We start from the raw sequence: 18,404 nt of genomic DNA, 5'->3' as shown, positions 1-18,404 counted from the left end.
TCTAGCTACTTCCCTCTTAAGTTACTGCAGGAGAGCAGCGCAAGGCCGTTTGTTTGCGTTGGTCTGTGGCGTGAGAGAGGGCTGCAGTAAACAACATGTAGAGCGCCTCTCCCCCTCACTCCCTCCAGATGGCATTTCTTAATGTGATTTGGTTAATGGAAACATTCGAGTGTGTTGAATATAAACCATGCAATAATGTGGATGGTTTCTGTAGGCCAATTTATCAGCTCATATGCAGAACATTTAAAGTGAGTGGATTGTTGGATAGCTATTTCAAGCAGGTTGACCTGATGCCTTTACATAGCTGTGTAGTCTAAGCATTTCACTGTAAGGTCTACACCTGTTGTATTTGGCGCATGAAGGTGTAAGGTGCACCTGTTTTCACACTATATGAAGAACCAGGAGCACCTCCAGTATGTTTTGTCTGTGTATTCTGCAGTAGTCAACAGAGGAACCTATCCTGCAACACAACCATGCTCTCTGTGTATGATGCTTTCTAGACATTGGAGAGCGCAAAAATCCCACACCCAGCCTTGCCTGTTTTAGCCTACATCTAGTTTAGCCTGCTTTTTCTCTTTCAACGTGACTGCGTTCGTTGTAGGTGGTACTTTTTTTTGTTCGTTATAGCTTATTGGAAATCACTGAAATCTTGTCTATCCAAAAAAAAAAAAAATCTTAGTCTATCCAAAAATGTGCCATATGCTTTTCCACATGCTGATGACCTTGCCTGTCAAATTTAGCACCTCCCTCCTGTCACTCAGGGTGCGAAATACAGTCGTTACTAAATTTTACACCACCACCGTGCAGTACGTGCACGGCACGCCCCGTATTGGATGGACGTAAAGCAGCTCTCCCTCTGATCTGACCAGAGGTACAGTAGTCTACTCTCCGCTGAGCATGTGGTCTCCGAAGACATTATCAACATGACCGTGAGAGATGAGTAGGGATTCTTTACGGTCGGCTACCTAAAACGGGTGAACGATCATCTCAGACAGAGGCAATGGCACAGCTTTTACATGCAGAGATGTAGGCTACAACAGCATCATTAGAGTCACATTACATAGCCATAAAACATGATATGAAATACATTGCAATATTCTGATTATTTGTCAAAGAAACAGAAGACAGAGCGCGACAAACGGACCTGCAAAAGAATGTAGCTGGGAATCTCCGGGACTGGCACGAGGCAAGGTAAATCCTGTTTCCCTATTTTAATTTCATATGGTATCTAAAATGCAAACACACCGTGCATGAATTTAATAAATTGTACAAAGTATGCGGCCCACATGTGTAAGTGTAACAAACATTTGAATTTAACAGCCTATAGGGCAGGCTACTTGTAGTCCCATAACACATTTTACTTTACAATTTACAACTGCCCTATGATAATATTGTAATAAAATAAAAAAATTGTTGCACATTTATTAGCAACATTTTGTTATATATTTGCGTGTATTAGCCTATTGTGTTATAGCACGGTGTCCCTAACTGTACGGAGTCCTAGTGTTTGCATTTTATCAAATAGGTAAACGTTTGTTTTTCATTAAAAAAATGAATATTGATTCGTTATTTTTAGATCATTTTAACTGTGGCAAGAAACTGTATTCGTTTTGCTTTTTGGGTTTTTTGGTGGCAAATCTGTATGAAAATAGTATTGATTGACTTTTATGCATATTGGCTTTTTTCAACCCCCCCAGGCTTTATTGTGGGAGAAACTGCTTGACACTAAACATGGTTTGAGACTGTGTTTCCCCCACACTCCTCTGGGAACACCTCCACTGCAGTCTTCAGAGATCTGACTAGGAAAACATCTCTCTACATACAGTCTGTCTGTCTGTTTGTGGTGTTAGCCGTTAGCCAAGAGAGAGGAAAGAAGGTTAGCCAGAAAGTTGTCTTCATTAATTAACATCAGATTAATTCAAACGGCAGAATAAATAGAATAAACATATATGCAGTCAAATTTAAGTAACTACATGATAAATAAAGATACTAAGAGCGAGAAAGAGTGATACTACTGACAGGGAGTGAAAAGTGCTTCTAAAAGCAGACTGCTTCAGCGGATGAAATCAAAATTGAGAAAGGAGAAATGGAGATAGTGTCTATGGGGGAGTGGTGAGATGGAGACAAGGAAATGTGGGAGGAAGGAGGTAATTAGAGAGGGGTATGATCTTGATGAAATTATTTGGAACTCTCCTCTACCTCCCGCCGTGTGTGTGTGTGTGCGCTCCTGTGAAGTACTTGAAGAACAGAGGGCAACCTTTTGACAGACATAGAGACACATTCATTATGAAGTCACTCTGCTCTCTGTCTCCCTGCAGCCAGGAGGCGAATTGGATTGTCTTTTAATTGCCTCCTTCTGTAGATAAGTAACCTCATAATTTTAGCAAAGCGGCTTTGTGTCCTGCATCCCTGATCCTCTGCCCTTCCCCTCCCCTAAACACACAGTCACCGTACACATGCACACACTATCAAAAGACTCTTCCTCCTCCGCATTTCCTTTCTCTCCCTCTTCTTTTTCGCTCCTTTCTCTCCCTCTTCTTTTTCGCTCCTTTCTCTCCCCCTCTTCTTTTTCGCTCCTTTCTCTCCCCCTCTTCTTTTTCGCTCCTTTCTCTCCCCCTCTTCTTTTTCGCTCCTTTCTCTCCCCCTCTTCTTTTTCGCTCCTTTCTCTCCCCCTCTTCTTTTTCGCTCCTTTCTCTCCCCCTCTTCTTTTTCGCTCCTTTCTCTCCCCCTCTTCTTTTTCGCTCCTTTCTCTCCCCCTCTTCTTTTTCGCTCCTTTCTCTCCCCCTCTTCTTTTTCGCTCCTTTCTCTCCCTCTTCTTTTTCGCTCCTTTCTCTCCCCCTCTTCTTTTTCGCTCCCTCTTCTTGCTCAAGTTTTCAGTCTGGCTATTTCAGGTCCAAATTTATGTAAAAGGCCAACCATAAATGATTAATGTAATAGGACAATATAAAGCCCCACAGTTGTCTCTGCCTCTCAAGGTTGAACAGTCCATCTCACCAACATGCAGTTTGGCCAGTTATCCCGCAAAATAAAGGAGCTTCACAATATTAACCTAACTAAAGGAATCTGATAAAGATAAAGCACATATCAAAAATATATTATTTCAATATAATTCTACTCACCTACTCCGTCCTTAAATAGCACTCGCATAAGGCCCCCTGAAGGCCTGTAAATCCAGCAACTTGTAATGGATTGTTTGGAGCTAGCTATATTAAATTAGACATGCAGTAGGCCTTATCTTCCACATCTGTCACACCACCAGTCCACCATCTTTTCCTGTTTTCATCCTCTTGCATCTCATTCTCCCCGTGTTCTCTTCATATTTCATGCAACCACACTCTCAACCAGAATAGCTGCATCTCTTACTGCTCTTTAGCACAGGTAAGAAATTATCAAAAAATATTTAGTGCCTGGAAAGAAAGGGCAATTGGATTTCTGCATGAAAATAAAGGATGAAGCCGTAACACAGAATGAGTGGCTGTTAAAATTCTAGCCACATGGTCAGTAAGCCAATCGCAGTTGAACAGGCCTGTGGCCCTCGACTGGCTCATGTTATGCTATTGATGAAGGTCAGAGCACTGGGTTGGACAGATCATTCTCATTTCAAGTCGTGGGAATAATGAGTTGAGAATATGGCTCTTTATAATTAGGCTCACTATATATTGTATATTCAGCCACATCCTTCTGTTTGCAGGATGGAAATATTTTGTATCAAAAGGAAGCACTGGTAGGGACCAAGAAAGCTGAAACAAGTGCAAGGAGCTATATGTCACTTTATATAACACACTGTGTACATTAACTGTGCATGTATACATTCTGGAAACAAACAATCTCTCTCTGCCATCTCCCGTAATGGAACACTGCTGGGGATAAAGCTGTTTCCCTCTCCACGTTTACCAACAAGACCACTTACCCTTAGCTGTTGCCCTGCTGGGCTGCTTAGTGTGTGTGTGTGTGTGTGTGTTGTATTGCATTCCCAAATAACTGTGCTGAAGATGTGGTCTGTGTTTCGCTTTCATAAACGTGATGTCTAACCCACCCAAATCAGAATGTGGTGATGAATACAGTGTGAGAACTCAAATAGGGATCTGCTTTCTAAGTGGGGTGCTCAAACAAATGGAGATTTAGCCAGCTAGTCACTCCCTCCATCTGAACCCATGCTGTCCATTCCATGTACTTAGTTCTGTGAGGCTGGACTGCATGCAGTAAAGAACCATTTAGTTGTGTTGTTAGTCACCTCGTCATGTTGTGAGGCTTCATATTGGAAAGTTGTCATTGTATTTGATCATAAAGCAGTCTTTTTGTGTTTCGCTGCGTTGTTAGTAATGTGTTTAAATCTGTCTTGGAGTGAGTGATACAGTAGATAGAGGGTTGTCCTGTGTTTTACTGTGACATTGTAATTGGTTGGTTTGTTTATGACACATGATTGAGAAAGCAATTGACATGTGGGAGGGATAGATGGATGGAGGGACAGGGCCAGCGGTTGTTAGTGCTGCTCTTCCTACCCAGACCATCGTCTCTCCTTGTTTTCATATCTCCTGCTCTATTATTCATGTATTCAGTACATTCAAACTCTGTGGATTGTGACAAAGAGCAAAGAGAACGTTGACAGTGTTTGCAGAAAAACAAAACAATAAACCACACGAAAGATGCAGTGTTATTACTATGATTTAGTGGAAAATTAGAGATATTGTACTATACATACAGCAGTGCAGGTGTAAATGAACACCATCACAATGCACTCTCTCTGTTTCCCTCCCTCCTTATGTTTTCACTTTTTAAATTTAACAACCTGTTTAGATCAGGCAGTCTCAAAGGAATATGATAATTCTGCTCCACTGCAATTCATATTTAACTCTGTCTTAACCCACTTGTGCAGCAAGACACAAATGTATGTGTGAAAATATACAGTAGTATAATATAGAGGTCGACCGATTTAATCGGAATGGCCGATTTATTAGGGCCGATTTCAAGTTTTCATAATCGGTCATTGGCATTTTTGGACACCGATTATGGCCGATTACGTTGCATTCCACGAGGAAACTGCGTGGCAGGCTCACTACCTGTTATGCGAGTGCAGCAAGGAGCCAAGGTAAGATGCTAGCTAGCATTAAACTTATCTTTATAAAAAAAACAATCAATCTTAACATAATCACTAGTTAACTACACATGGTTGATGATATTACTAGTTTATCTAGCTTTTCCTGCGTTGCATATAATCGATGCGGTGCCTGTTAATTTATCATTGAATCACAGCCTACTTCACCAAACGGGTGATTTAACAAGCGCATTTGCGAAAAAAGCACTGTTGTTGCACCAATGTACCTAACCATAAACATCAACGCCTTTCTTAAAATCAATACACAAGTATATATTTTTAAACCTGCATATTTAGTTAAAATTGCCTGCTAACATGAATTTCTTCTAACTAGGGAAATTGTGTCACTTCTCTTGCGTTCTGTGCAACAGAGTCAGGGTATATGCAGCAGTTTGGGCCGCCTGGCTCATTGTGAACTGTGTGAAGACCATTTCTTCCTAGCAAAGACAGCCAACTTCGCCAAACGGGATGATTTAACAAAAGCACATTTACGAAAAAAGCACAATCTTTGCACGAATGTACCTAACCATAAACATCAATGCCTTTCTTAAAATCAATACACAGAAGTATATTTTTTTTAAACCTGCATATTTAAAAGAAATTCATGTTAGCAGGCAATATTAACTAGGTGTCACGTCCTGACCCTAGTAAGATGTCATTTTCTATAGTAGAGTAGGTCAGGGCATGACGGGGTGTTTTTGGGTTGTTCTATGTTTTCTATTTCTATGTTTAAGTGCTAGTTTTTCTATTTTTATGTTGGGATTGTTTGGGTTGATCTCTAATTGGAGGCAGCTGATCCTCGTTGCCTCTGATTTAGAAATCATATTTAAGTAGGGGTTTTTCTTCCTGGGTTTTGTGGGTAGTTTTCTGTCTGTATGTCACCTGACGGAACTGTTGTCGGTCGTTTTGTTGTTTTGTTAAAATATATTCATTTAAAAATAAATATGAGCACTTCACACGCTGCGCCTTGGTCCCTTTTATACGACCCTCGTTACACTGGGAAAATTGTGTCACTTCTCTTGCGTTCATTGCACGCAGAGTCAGGGTATATGCAACAGTTTGGGCCGCCTGGCTCGTTGCGAACTAATTTGCCAGAATTTTACATAATTATGACATAACATTGAAGGTTGTGCAATGTAACAGCAATATTTAGACTTATGGATGCCACCCGTTTTTAAGATAAAATACGGAACAGTTCCGTATTTCACTGAAAGAATAAACGTTTTGTATTTGAAATGATAGTTTCCGGATTTGACCATATTAATGACCTAAGGCTCGTATTTCTGTATGTTATTATATTATAATAAAGTCCCTGATTTGATAGCGCAGTCTGACTGAGCGGTGGTAGGCAGCAGCAGGCTTGTAAGCATTCATTCAAACAGCACTTTCCTGCATTTGCCAGCAGCTTTTTTGACTTCAAGCCTATCAACTCCCGAGATTAGGCTGGCAATACTAAAGTACCTATTAGAACATCCAATAGTCAAAGGTATATGAAATACAAATGGTATAGTCCTATAATAACTACAACCTAAAACTTCTTACCTGGGAATATTGAAGACTCATGTTAAAAGAAACCACCAGCTTTCATATGTTCTCATGTTCTGAGCAATGAACTTAAACGTTAGCTTTTTTACATGGCACATATTGCACTTTTACTTTCTTCTCCAACACTTTGTTTTTGCATTATTTAAACCAAATTGAACATGTTTCATTATTTATTTGAGACTAAATATTTTATTGATGTATTATATTAAGTTAAAATAAAAGTGTTCATTGTTCATTCAGTATTGTTGTAATTGTCATTATTACATATATATCAGCCGATTTAATTGGTATCTGCTTTTTTTGGTCCTCCAATAATCGGTATCGGCGTTGAAAAATCATAATCGGCCGACCTCTACTATAATAGTAGTACAACAGTATGATAAATGAGATTGTTTACATCAATCTTTAGTGACTGGTTTTTGGCATGATAAGAGGATAAAGTATATCACTAAGAACCCTATAGGAAATGTCTATTCTCTGTGTGGGATCTGTGTGTTTCCTTCCCTCCTCTCTCTCTCTCCATCCCCATCTCCCTCCATGTCTGTCTCAGGGAGCTGGCCCAGACTTCTCTTTAACTCACTAAAGGCCAGCGTCACATCAGGATGATGGATCTGCCACCTGGCAGCAGATAGATGTGGGAGAGGACCAGGCTGAGGTGCTGTGGGGGGAACAGTAGAATAAGCAGAAAATGATGCATGACTGTTCATACTTCCTACTGCAGTGACGGGGGTACATTACCTGCCCCAGACACAGTTCCAAGACTGAGCTGCTTGCACTTTAACTGATCATCTGCAGTGTTTTTTGTGAGTGCTTTTAGTGCCACTCTCTCAAGTGTGCTCTGTGAAGACAGTTTCTATTATGCTGCAAATTCAATGGATTTCAAATCATTTTACATGGGTGTCAAGATAATGTGCTCACAGCATTCCAATCAGGTAAATGGGTCTACAGTATATAAAGCTGTTGTATGTACATGTTGACAAAGATATATGTAAAGGACACAAATTCCACCAAACAGCAATGGAGCAGAATCCGCTTTCTCCTCCAAATTGACCCCACTTTCATGACTACTGCAGCCCTTATGATTCAAACACCATCTCCCTCTGTCCCTTAGGTCGGGAATTTTCCATCCCTGGCCATATCGTATAATTTTCTTTTCCACCCCCCCTCTCTCCCTTAAACCCTCAGTAAGTAGTAAGCCAGTCTTCATTAGAAACTCTGCAGAGTGCATTGAGTAGTTATTGTTTCCAGGCTGGTGACTCAACAGTTGCCCAGTTGGGTGTTGATTATATCCTGCCATACCTGGAAATGTGAATGGTGCCAGAGATACTGTATATAATGACAAGGTGGTCTTGTCTCCCCCTAACAATGGGAGTCATTGTCCCAAAGGCGGGAAGTCAGGCGGTCTGCTTATTAAGTAGAATCACTGTATTCCCACGTGGACAGATTTTGACGGGAGTGGACCCTCTCCTTTCACCTCTTCCTCTGATGCTACATATGAATTCAATTGTTCTTTGTGGAGTGAAGTCATTACTCTTTCTGCTGGTCGGAAGTGGAAAACACAATTACCTGGAGCCCCAGAGCTCCCCTGTGGGCCTCCTCTAGCAACCAGCAGACGACTTAATTAGAGTTAGCTTTAGAGCTGCTGCACCTGGGTTTCACACTATCCAGAGCAGACTGAGGGTGCAGACTCTGCAGAGCATGCTGATGATTAACTGTTGAGTGATCAGGATGGACGGCTCATAGCTGGACTGGTGCTGAGTTGAAAATTAACTGGTAGAGCCCTTGTTGCTCTCACTGCAGCACTTTCATCACTGACTGTCTAGATACTGAACTAACAAGGGGAACTATGTTAACACACTTCTGCTCTGCCAGACCTGAGCTCTCTCCCTTGTGATGGGAAAAACACTTTGACACTATGGTAACCAAGGTCTTCCACAGGCAGGAGGTGAGGCTTCGCTGTGTTTTGTGATCAGACATGCGGCTGTAAGGCCATGTGACCCTGGGTTAGCGCTATCTGGTATCCTTGGGACATCCCTACCCTAACCTTAATCTTTACTCTAACCTTAACCTTTACCTTAACCATTTTAAATTTCAACTTCAATGGGGTAAAGTCAGAGTTGGGATGTCCCAAGGATTACGGATAGCATGGACCGTGGCCCTTTCTCCGGATACTTGGGACGACTCTACCCTAAACCCTAACTTTTTCTTTTACCATGTTATAGAAGAGTTCATCCAGACCGTTTTATTTGCGATTTCACTTGGTTTAGAGAAGCTTACCCCACTGCGGAACGAGCATGAAGAAAGCTATCGCTAGTTGGGGTAAAGCTAACAAAAAATGAGCTTCTCCTTTTATCCATAACCCTTACCTAACCTTAACCCTTACCTAAACCATTTAAAATTTAAACTTCAATGGGGTGCAGAGCATGTGAGCGGAGTTGAGCAGTTGGAAATCCCGCTCATGGAGCACATCGCTCCAGCTCTCTGTCCTTTCCAACCACTCTGCTAAAAACCGCTCCGCACTCACAGGAAGAAAAAAGAACTGCTTTCGCTCCATTCATTAAAATCACAATTGAACCATCTATTTTTGTGACTACCTGGACCTAACATTTGTTTCTGAAGTATTTAAACCAAACCATGTGGATTTGAATGAAAAGTATTTTAATAAACATGAAAAGGTGAATGTAAGAACAGCTCATAATTTCAAATAGGCTACATGTCATATTAAACTGAATATAAACACTCTAAATAGGTCAGGAGTCAGACAGGGAACCTAAGGGACTAAAATTAATTATTTAGGCTATATTATTTCAATTATTTTAAGGCTATAGCCTACAGAGAAATACATTGAAGAATTTGTGAGTGCAACACAATAGGCTGGTAGGGACATAAAGCACTCAGGATTTAATCAACATTTCTTTGTATTAAATCATTATAGCCAGCCTCCGGAGTGGCGCAGCGTTCTAAAGCACTGCATCACAGTGCTTGAGGCGTCACTACAGCCCTGGGTTCGATCCCAGGCTGTGTCACAGTCGGCAGTGACCGGGAGACCCATGAGGCGGCACACAATTGGTCCAGTGACGTCTTGGTTAGGGCTGGAATTTCCTTGTCCCATCGTGCTCTAGCGACTCCTTGTGGTGGGCCGGGCGCCTGCAAGCTAACTTCGGTCACCAGCTGGATAGTGTTTCCTCTGACACATTGGTGCGGCTGGCTTCCAGATTAAGCGAGCAGTCTGTCAAGAAGCAGAGTCATGTTTCGGAGGATGCATGGCTCTTGACCTTCGCCTCTCCCGAGTCCATAGGGGAGTTTCAGCGATGGGACAAGACTGTAACTACCAATTTGTTATCACGAAATTGAGGAGAAAAAGGGGTTAAAGTACCAATAAAAAAATATCATTATAGTATATATATTGCGCATCTAGCCTGTGACTTCATTAGAGTTAAATACAAATTAAAAATTATGTATTAGTGCTTTTTGAATTCATTTTTAGCCAATCTGTGGCTTCAGGCTCATGCGATGTTGCCTGGAGAGCAGGCCAACAGTGGAGAATATCCTCTCCTCACTTGCAGAGCCACTGGGGATGCTAAGCACCCCTTTAGCCACTCTTGCCAGGCTGGGCAGAGATGCAGTTTATATATATATATATATTAGGTAGGCAGGCCTAAAGGTTTTTAGGCAAAAATAACCCAATCAAAACGGAAAGCTCCTTATGGGAATATGCCAGGCCTATTGGGTTAAAATCAATTATGCCCTATTGTATAGACAATAGAACAAAATTCATTAAGAGATCTGATTTTTAATTTATAAATACTTTGCTACAATGACACACTTAGTTATCTACCCACCTCGTTCCTTTCTTTCAGCATGTGCATGTAGTAAGTACACCATCATGCATTTGTAGTCTACTTGTGTGCTGCTATAGCCCCTTGCTTTAGCTACTGTCATGGAGTTCACTAAATACAGGTGTCTTTTCAGATTCCACAATGATTATTTAGTTGTGGACACTACATCACCGCACTCCCTCTCTTGCTCTTGGTCCTCATCTTTGTAAGTCACCTTGATTTAGCACCTGTGTGTTTTATCAGTTTCTTTTATAAAAAATATTTAGTGAACTCCATGACAGTAGCTAAAGCAAGGGGCTATAGCAGCACACAAGTAGACTACAAATGCATGCTGGGCCAGGCATGCCCTGAGCTCATAAACTGAGCGCTACTGGAGCGAAATTGGAGCAGGCGAGAAGGCCGATGCTCCAGCCTTCGCTCCAGTCAGTCTGATGGGGTGAAGTCAGAGTTGGGTCATCCCAAACATACCATTTAGCAAAAACCATGTGTCTGTGGTCAAACCAATCATATTGGATTGTATCTTGGGCTGCGTTTAGATAGGCAGCCCAATTCAGAATTTTCTTTCACTGTGAAAAGATCTGATGGGATTGGTCAAAAGACCAATCAGTGGAAAAAAGATCAGGGCTGCGTTCAGTACGTTTTTACCTTCTGGAACGTTCAATTGAACGTGAACTGTGCTGTACTGAACAACCAGTTGAAAAACGGGGAGGGCTGGGTTGTGGCCACTGCCCTTTAAATACGTCACTCATTGCTTCAAGCCACACCCACCAAATGGGAGCAAACGTACCTCAGTCTGTTCAATAACATTTTGTGGAAACGTGTTCAGTACAAGGTAGAAAACGTTCAAGCAACTGAACACACCTCTGAATTTGGCTGCCTGTCTAAATGCAGCCTAAGATATCCAAACACATTCTTGAGTGTCTCCAGCCTCATTGCTTTTGGTCCTGAACCTATTATTTACAAGGAGAGCCTAGGGGGACATAACCTAGTTTTATTCAAGTGTCTGTTGTGCAACGCGTGGTGGTGGTGGTGGTGGGGGGGGGGGGGGGGGGGCTAGAGACCAGGATTAATAGAGTATAACAGGATTCCTCTCTACATCGATCCACCAGCACAGCAGCATCATCACAGAGAGTGCAGTTCCCAGGTAGGAATGAAGTTGTCTCCCCCTATCAAGAGAGACTGTAAGTGTCGCACCTGTAGATATCATGCAGCTCTGCACATGGTGGATGATGGTGTGTGTAAGGTGGATGATGATGATGATGATGTATGTAAGGTGGTGGTGGATGATGATGTGTGTAAGGTGGTGGATGATGATGTGTGTAAGGTGGTGGTGGATGATGATGTGTGTGTAAGGTGGTGGATGATGGTGTGTGTAAGGTGGTGGTGGATGATGTATGTAAGGTGGTGGTGGATGATGATGTGTGTAAGGTGGTGGATGATGATGTGTGTAAGGTGGTGGATGATGATGTGTGTAAGGTGGTGGATGATGATGTGTGTAAGGTGGTGGATGATGATGTGGATGATGGTGTGTGTAAGGTGGTGGATGATGATGTGTGTAAGGTGGTGGATGATGATGTGTGTAAGGTGGTGGTGGATGATGATGTGTGTAAGGTGGTGGTGGATGATGATGTGTGTGTAAGGTGGTGGATGATGGTGTGTGTGTAAGGTGGTGGATGATGGTGTGTGTAAGGTGGTGGTGGATGATGGTGTGTGTGTGTAAGGTGGTGGATGATGGTGTGTGTAAGGTGGTGGTGGATGATGATGTGTGTAAGGTGGTGGATGATGGTGTGTGTAAGGTGGTGGATGATGGTGTGTGTAAGGTGGTGGATGATGATGTGTGTAAGGTGGTGGATGATGATGTGTGTAAGGTGGTGGATGATGATGTGTGTGTAAGGTGGTGGATGATGGTGTGTGTAAGGTGGTGGATGATGGTGTGTGTAAGGTGGTGGATGATGGTGTGTGTGTAAGGTGGTGGATGATGGTGTGTGTAAGGTGGTGGATGATGATGTGTGTAAGGTGGTGGATGATGATGTATGTAAGGTGGTGGTGGATGATGGTGTGTGTAAGGTGGTGGATGATGGTGTGTGTAAGGTGGTGGATGATGATGTGTGTGTAAGGTGGTGGATGATGATGTATGTAAGGTGGTGGTGGATGATGGTGTGTGTAAGGTGGTGGATGATGATGTGTGTAAGGTGGTGGATGATGGTGTGTGTAAGGTGGTGGTGGATGATGGTGTGTGTAAGGTGGTGGTGGATGATGGTGTGTGTAAGGTGGTGGTGGATGATGGTGTGTGTAAGGTGGTGGTGGATGATGGTGTGTGTAAGGTGGTGGTGGATGATGGTGTGTGTAAGGTGGTGGTGGATGATGGTGTGTGTAAGGTGGTGGTGGATGATGGTGTGTGTAAGGTGGTGGTGGATGATGGTGTGTGTAAGGTGGTGGTGGATGATGGTGTGTGTAAGGTGGTGGTGGATGATGGTGTGTGTAAGGTGGTGGTGGATGATGGTGTGTGTAAGGTGGTGGTGGATGATGGTGTGTGTAAGGTGGTGGTGGATGATGGTGTGTGTAAGGTGGTGGATGATGGTGTGTGTAAGGTGGTGGATGATGGTGTGTGTAAGGTGGTGGATGATGGTGTGTGTAAGGTGGTGGATGATGATGTGTGTAAGGTGGTGGATGATGATGTATGTAAGGTGGATGATGTGTGTGTGTAAGGTGGTGGATGATGTGTGTGTGTAAGGTGGTGGATGATGTGTGTGTGTAAGGTGGATGATGATGTATGTAAGGTGGATGATGTGTGTGTAAGCCCTTTGAGGAAAACAGAGCAGAGGGAGCAGGAGACCAGACAGGAACAGGTTTAGGCTGGTGGGAGAGATTGGAGTGGAACAAAAACAACCCCATCCTCTCTCCCTTGGGCTTGTTTACCCTTGTTTACCCTTGCAGCATGATTGCAAATTTCCCTCCCTTCCTTTCTCCTTCCTTCCTTTCCCATCAGAATGTGATGCAGGAAGAGATCAGAGATGCCTGCAATAGGTCCAATGTTTGAAGGTCTCGTTCAATATCTACCACCAACTCTATCTTCTTACTGTATGTGTTCAGGGACTCTGTCCCTCTCCTCTTATCTCTTTACAGTCTCGTAGTGTAGTGGTGATCAGGCAGTCTGCTCATGAAACAAGCCAGCTGAAAATCTCTAGGATAAGTGGAGCGTAGGACTGCAGTGCTCTGTACACATCCCTCCCTGCCTCTCTTGTCCTAGCCCTTTAATTCTCACCTCATTTCTCACCTCGTGTTTTCTGTCTCTTTTAGAATATATTGGAAAATGTGTCTGCCTCTGCATTCATTTGTCTCATCATCCATGAAATATTTTAATGTTCTCATCCATTTTCCAGTTCTGGAATAAACTCTACAAGTGTTGCTTGTTTTCTAAAACCCCCACGAGGAAGCTGTAGCCTGTCGTGGGTCGGTTAACACTTTCACTGCCACCAACATGGTGTCACACAGTAGCTGAGTAGTACTACAGCATCTGTGTGCCCTCATTAACCATTCTAGACCCTCGCAGACTAGTTGCTATGGCTACAACAACACATGAAATTTGGTCCATCTTTCAACCAAATGTGTGATTACTAAAGTAGTGCAGAAGGTGTCGGGCATAGGCGCAATTTACTGATTGGTCCAATTTCCTGATTTAAAGCACACATTGTGATTTTGATGAATCAATTGAGTGCCCTCAGCAGCTGGACTCTAATCACTGTTCAGGAATTGTGTCATAGGACATCACCACTGGTATGTTGTCAATACAGCAGTAGGTTATAGTCTGGCCTGTAGACACTAATCTGATTACCCCAGAGCACCTCAGGTTAGAAAACAGATTATACATTTTATCTCTGAAGTCTTTATTCCACTGACACACAAGGCTTAGGACAGTACTTTGTTTGGCTGACTGTGTTTTCGATTGTGCATTACACACAGTGTATTTTGGAATGTAGCTTTGCAGCATAGTGGTGATTCATCGTGGCCATGCCAAACTATGCAGTAGATTGGTGTGTCGGCTCCATTTCAGAGCGAGCAATTAAGACCTCGTACTACCACCTTACACACAAACATTTTCATTTATCAGTTTCACGTGTGAATGTCAGGACACTGTGACCCTAAATACCTAATGATATCTTACTATGAAACATGCTCATGTGTCATGTGCAGTTCATGCATGTTTTGTCTGTTTCGATGCATGTCCTGATGTAGCACCGTAAATGCTCTGTGCTTTCTAAACCAACGCCGCCATGACTGATGCTGACATTTATTCAGATTCAGATCAACTTTATTATCCCACGAGGGGGAAATTCATTTATTCAGATTCAGATTAACTTTATTATCCCACGAGGGGGAAATTCATTTATTCATGTGCTTAAAAAGACAGTACATAACACAGAAACTACACAAAATAATTAATTCAAAGTGCTATAGCTACACATTTAAAGTGAAAGTGCAATATATTGTATACTCAAGGGACCAACATACGATTTATTGTACAGCCTAATGGCTGTTGGAATAAGAGTCCTCATATCTGTCCGTTTTAATTTTCTTTTGTAGAACTCTCTTTCCCCTTGTCCGTCTGCTGCTGTGACTGTATTTTGAGTGGAGGGTATGAGTACTGTCCTGTAAAATGCTTTCAAGTTTTAGGAGGATGAGTCTTGTGTTCAGGTTGGTGGCTGATTCTTGATCTATACCAATTATCCTTCCCGCCGTCTTAATCAAGCGCTGAAGCTTGACTTGGTCTTGCACTCGCATGTTCAGTTTGCGTAAAAAAACATTGTCATGATGTAGTTAATCTCCTTGAGGAGAGGCCGGTTCTGTCAGAGTGCCATGATGTGGTTTCACCTCCAGTGGATTATATAGACGCTTCTAGACCACCGACTGCCATTTCTATGAATTCATGGTTCAAATGATTTGACATTGAATATGATGTCCTGAAATTAATTTGAAGAGCAGTCAATTCTGACAAATTACATAACATCTATGCACTTACAGTGAAAGCGCAAAAAAATATAGCAGGCATTCTGAGTTATAGCTAACTGGCCAAAGATCATAACCAGTTTGCTGATTGTGATATTTATGTTTGATGACTTATCTTTGCCTTTTATAGCTTTAATTAACCATTGAATTTCAGACCCCCACCAGACACTTCATCCCTCCTGTCTCCCTTTCTCTGCAGGACTGTCACTGAACTGTTCTCCATCACCATCAGGGAGCCAGGTTGCAGCATGAGAACACATCACGGCTGAGAGGTCAGCAAAATGGAGACGGACAGCTACACCCCGACCCCGGTCCCCAGCGACTGGGCTGGGATGGTGGTGAGTGTGGGGGCCCTGGAGGAGGTCTCAGGGGGGAGTGTCTCCTCCAGCACAGCCTGGTACATGCCCTACTCCCTGGGCTTCCAGGTGTCCCTGACTGCCTTCCTTATGCTGGAGCTGGTGCTGGGCTTCAGCAGCAACATGACGGTGCTGGTGCTCTACTGCTCTCAGTCCAACCTGGTCGACTCGGTCAGCAACATGGTCACGGTCAACCTGCATGTGCTGGATGTGGTGTTGTGTGTGCTGTGTCTGCCTCTGACCCTGGTGGTGGTGCTGCTACCCCCAGGGCCAAACCTTGCCCTGCTCTGCTGCTTCCACGAGGCCTGTGTCACCTTTGCCTCCATCTCTACTGCCATTAATGTGCTGGTCATCAGCGTGGACCGCTACGACATCTCCGTCCGACCCGCCAACCGGTTGCTCACCCCGCGGAGGGCAGGGCTGCTGCTGACTGCCGTCTGGGCCACGTCTCTGGCCGTCTTCTTCATCCCTTTCCTGGAGGTGGAGTTTCTCACTGGAGGGTCGGAGAATGGGAAGCACATCCCCACCTCTTCCTCCTCCGCCACCACCTTGGCGCCAGTGTGGCGTAACCGGACACTGCTGTGTGTGGGCGGCCAGGGCTACCACACAGGCTTGGCCATGTACTACCACCTCCTGCTGCAGGTGCCCATCTTCTTTACCACGGTGGCAGTCATGCTGTTCACATACTCACGGATCCTGCGGGCCTTGAACATTCACATCGGCTCTCATATTAAGAACAGCCAGCGCTTCAGGCGCCCACCCTGTAGGGGGCGCCGTAAGAGACAGAAGCAGAAGGCAGGGCTGGGAGTGATAGAGGGAGGAGAGCAGTGTACAGACACAAGCAAGCAACTCTCTCACCCTCCCTGCATCCCCCCCATCTCCACAGCCACCTCCCCCCCAGCCCTGTCCTCAGCCCCTCTGGTCAGCTTAGAAGGCCCTGCCACTGCTGCCCCTGTCCCCGGTCCCACTGTCCAGGCGTCTGTGTCGGCCATCATCGCACTGCGGCGGGCCGTGAGGCGTCACCGGGACCGGCGGGAGCGCCAGCGGCGCGTCTTCAGGATGTCCCTCCTCATCATCTCCACCTTCCTGGGCTGCTGGGCTCCTCTGTCCATGGCCAATGTGCTGATCCTGGGCCTGGGCCCCAGCGACACCCTGGTCAGCATGCGCCTGTGGTTCCTGGCCCTGGCCTACGGCACCACCGTCTCCCACCCACTGCTCTATGCCTTCACGAGGCAGAAGCTGCGGCGTGCCCTCAGGGCCAAGGTAAAGAAGCGGGTGGTGTCCCTGCTGCAGTTGGACCCCTCGCCAGGAGGGACAGTCATACACAACTCCTGGGTGAAGCCAAAGAAGGGATGTCAGTTACGGCTGGAGGGCAGCGACGCCACTGGCCGTTGCCTGGCAGAGCCCCTGTGAGAACAGCACAGACTGAGTGTGTATAACACTACTAACAGCCAGACAACAGGTGTATTCACCTGCTCGTTATACAGGTCTGTGTGAAGGTAATTGACTCTTCACTAAGCCCCGCCCTCTTAGTTATTGTTCCTGCCTCGGTCAAGATTTTCCCAGGAAGCCAAATTCCTCATTCAAACCACTGGAGAAAACCCCTCACAATGATCCCAAACTGTGTTTTTTTTATACACAATTAAATGAAACAGACTACCCCTTGCTGATTAGGAGACTCTCGGGTACGTTGTGGTGGACTCATTACAATCGCTTTACAGAAACCTGATAAAATTAAGCTTTTAGTGTGGCTAGCCACTGCCATGACTCAGCATGCAGTCAGCTACCACTTTTGGACAGTGGTGGAAAAAATACCCAATTGTCATACTTGAGTAAAAGTAAAGATACCTTCATAGAAAATTACTCAAGTAAAAGTGAAAGTCACCCAGTAAAATACTACTTGAGTAAAAGTATGTGGTTTTAAATATACTTAAGTATCAAAAGTAAATGTTATTGCTTAAACATACTTAAGTATCAAAAGTAAAAGTATAAATAATTTGATATTCCTTTTTATTAAGTAAACCAGGCGGCACAATTGTCTTGTTTTTTTTTTTTACGGATAACCAGGGGCACACTCCAACACTCAGACATAATTTACAAACTAAGCATTTGTGTTTAGTGAGTCCACCAGATCAGAGGCAATTTGGGATGTTCTCTTGATAAGTGTGTGAATTTAACCATTTTCCTGTCCTGCTAAGCATTAGAAATGTAATGAGTACTTTTGGGTGTCAGGGAAAATGTATACAGTAAAAAGTACATTATTTTCTTTAGGAATGTAGTGAAGTAAAAGTTGTCAAACTATAAATAGTAAAGTACAGATACCCCCCCAAAAACTAGTTAAGTAGTATTTTAAAGTATTTTTACTTAAGGACTAACTAGTGCTCCCGATCGTATCCTGATGTCGACAGCAGATGAGAGTTGTACTCATAATAGGCCTATAGATAACTTAGCTAGCTGACATGCATTTGGAGAAAACAAGTTATATTAACTGGCTAGCTAGCTAGTATTAGCAACGTTTTTTAATGGTGGACAATGAGACTGAGAGCTAGCTAGTAAACAATA

At 43.7% G+C, this 18,404-nt stretch overlaps 1 protein-coding gene across 1 annotated transcript; it reads left to right on the top strand.

Moving 5' to 3' along the window:
• Window positions 1–240: 240 nt before the first annotated feature.
• Window positions 241–17,665, top strand: LOC115150807 (G-protein coupled receptor 22-like). The gene is made up of 2 exons (XM_029694496.1): window positions 241–1,191; window positions 15,686–17,665. The coding sequence occupies exon 2, from the start codon at window positions 15,768–15,770 to the stop codon at window positions 17,253–17,255; it is 1,488 nt and encodes a 495-aa protein (XP_029550356.1). The 5' UTR covers window positions 241–1,191; window positions 15,686–15,767; the 3' UTR covers window positions 17,256–17,665.
• The last annotated feature ends 739 nt before the right edge of the window (window positions 17,666–18,404 follow it).

This window comes from Salmo trutta, chromosome 16 (genome assembly GCF_901001165.1).
Source record: "Salmo trutta chromosome 16, fSalTru1.1, whole genome shotgun sequence".
Lineage (NCBI taxonomy): Eukaryota > Metazoa > Chordata > Actinopteri > Salmoniformes > Salmonidae > Salmo > Salmo trutta.
The sequence above is the reverse complement of the archived record's forward strand: the minus strand, read 5'-3'. Positions and strand labels throughout refer to the sequence as shown.

What these genes read in the sequence shown, in the direction of transcription:
- LOC115150807 (XM_029694496.1), top strand. Translation starts at nt 15,768, where the DNA reads ATGGAGACGGACAGCTACACCCCGACCCCGGTCCCCAGCGACTGGGCT.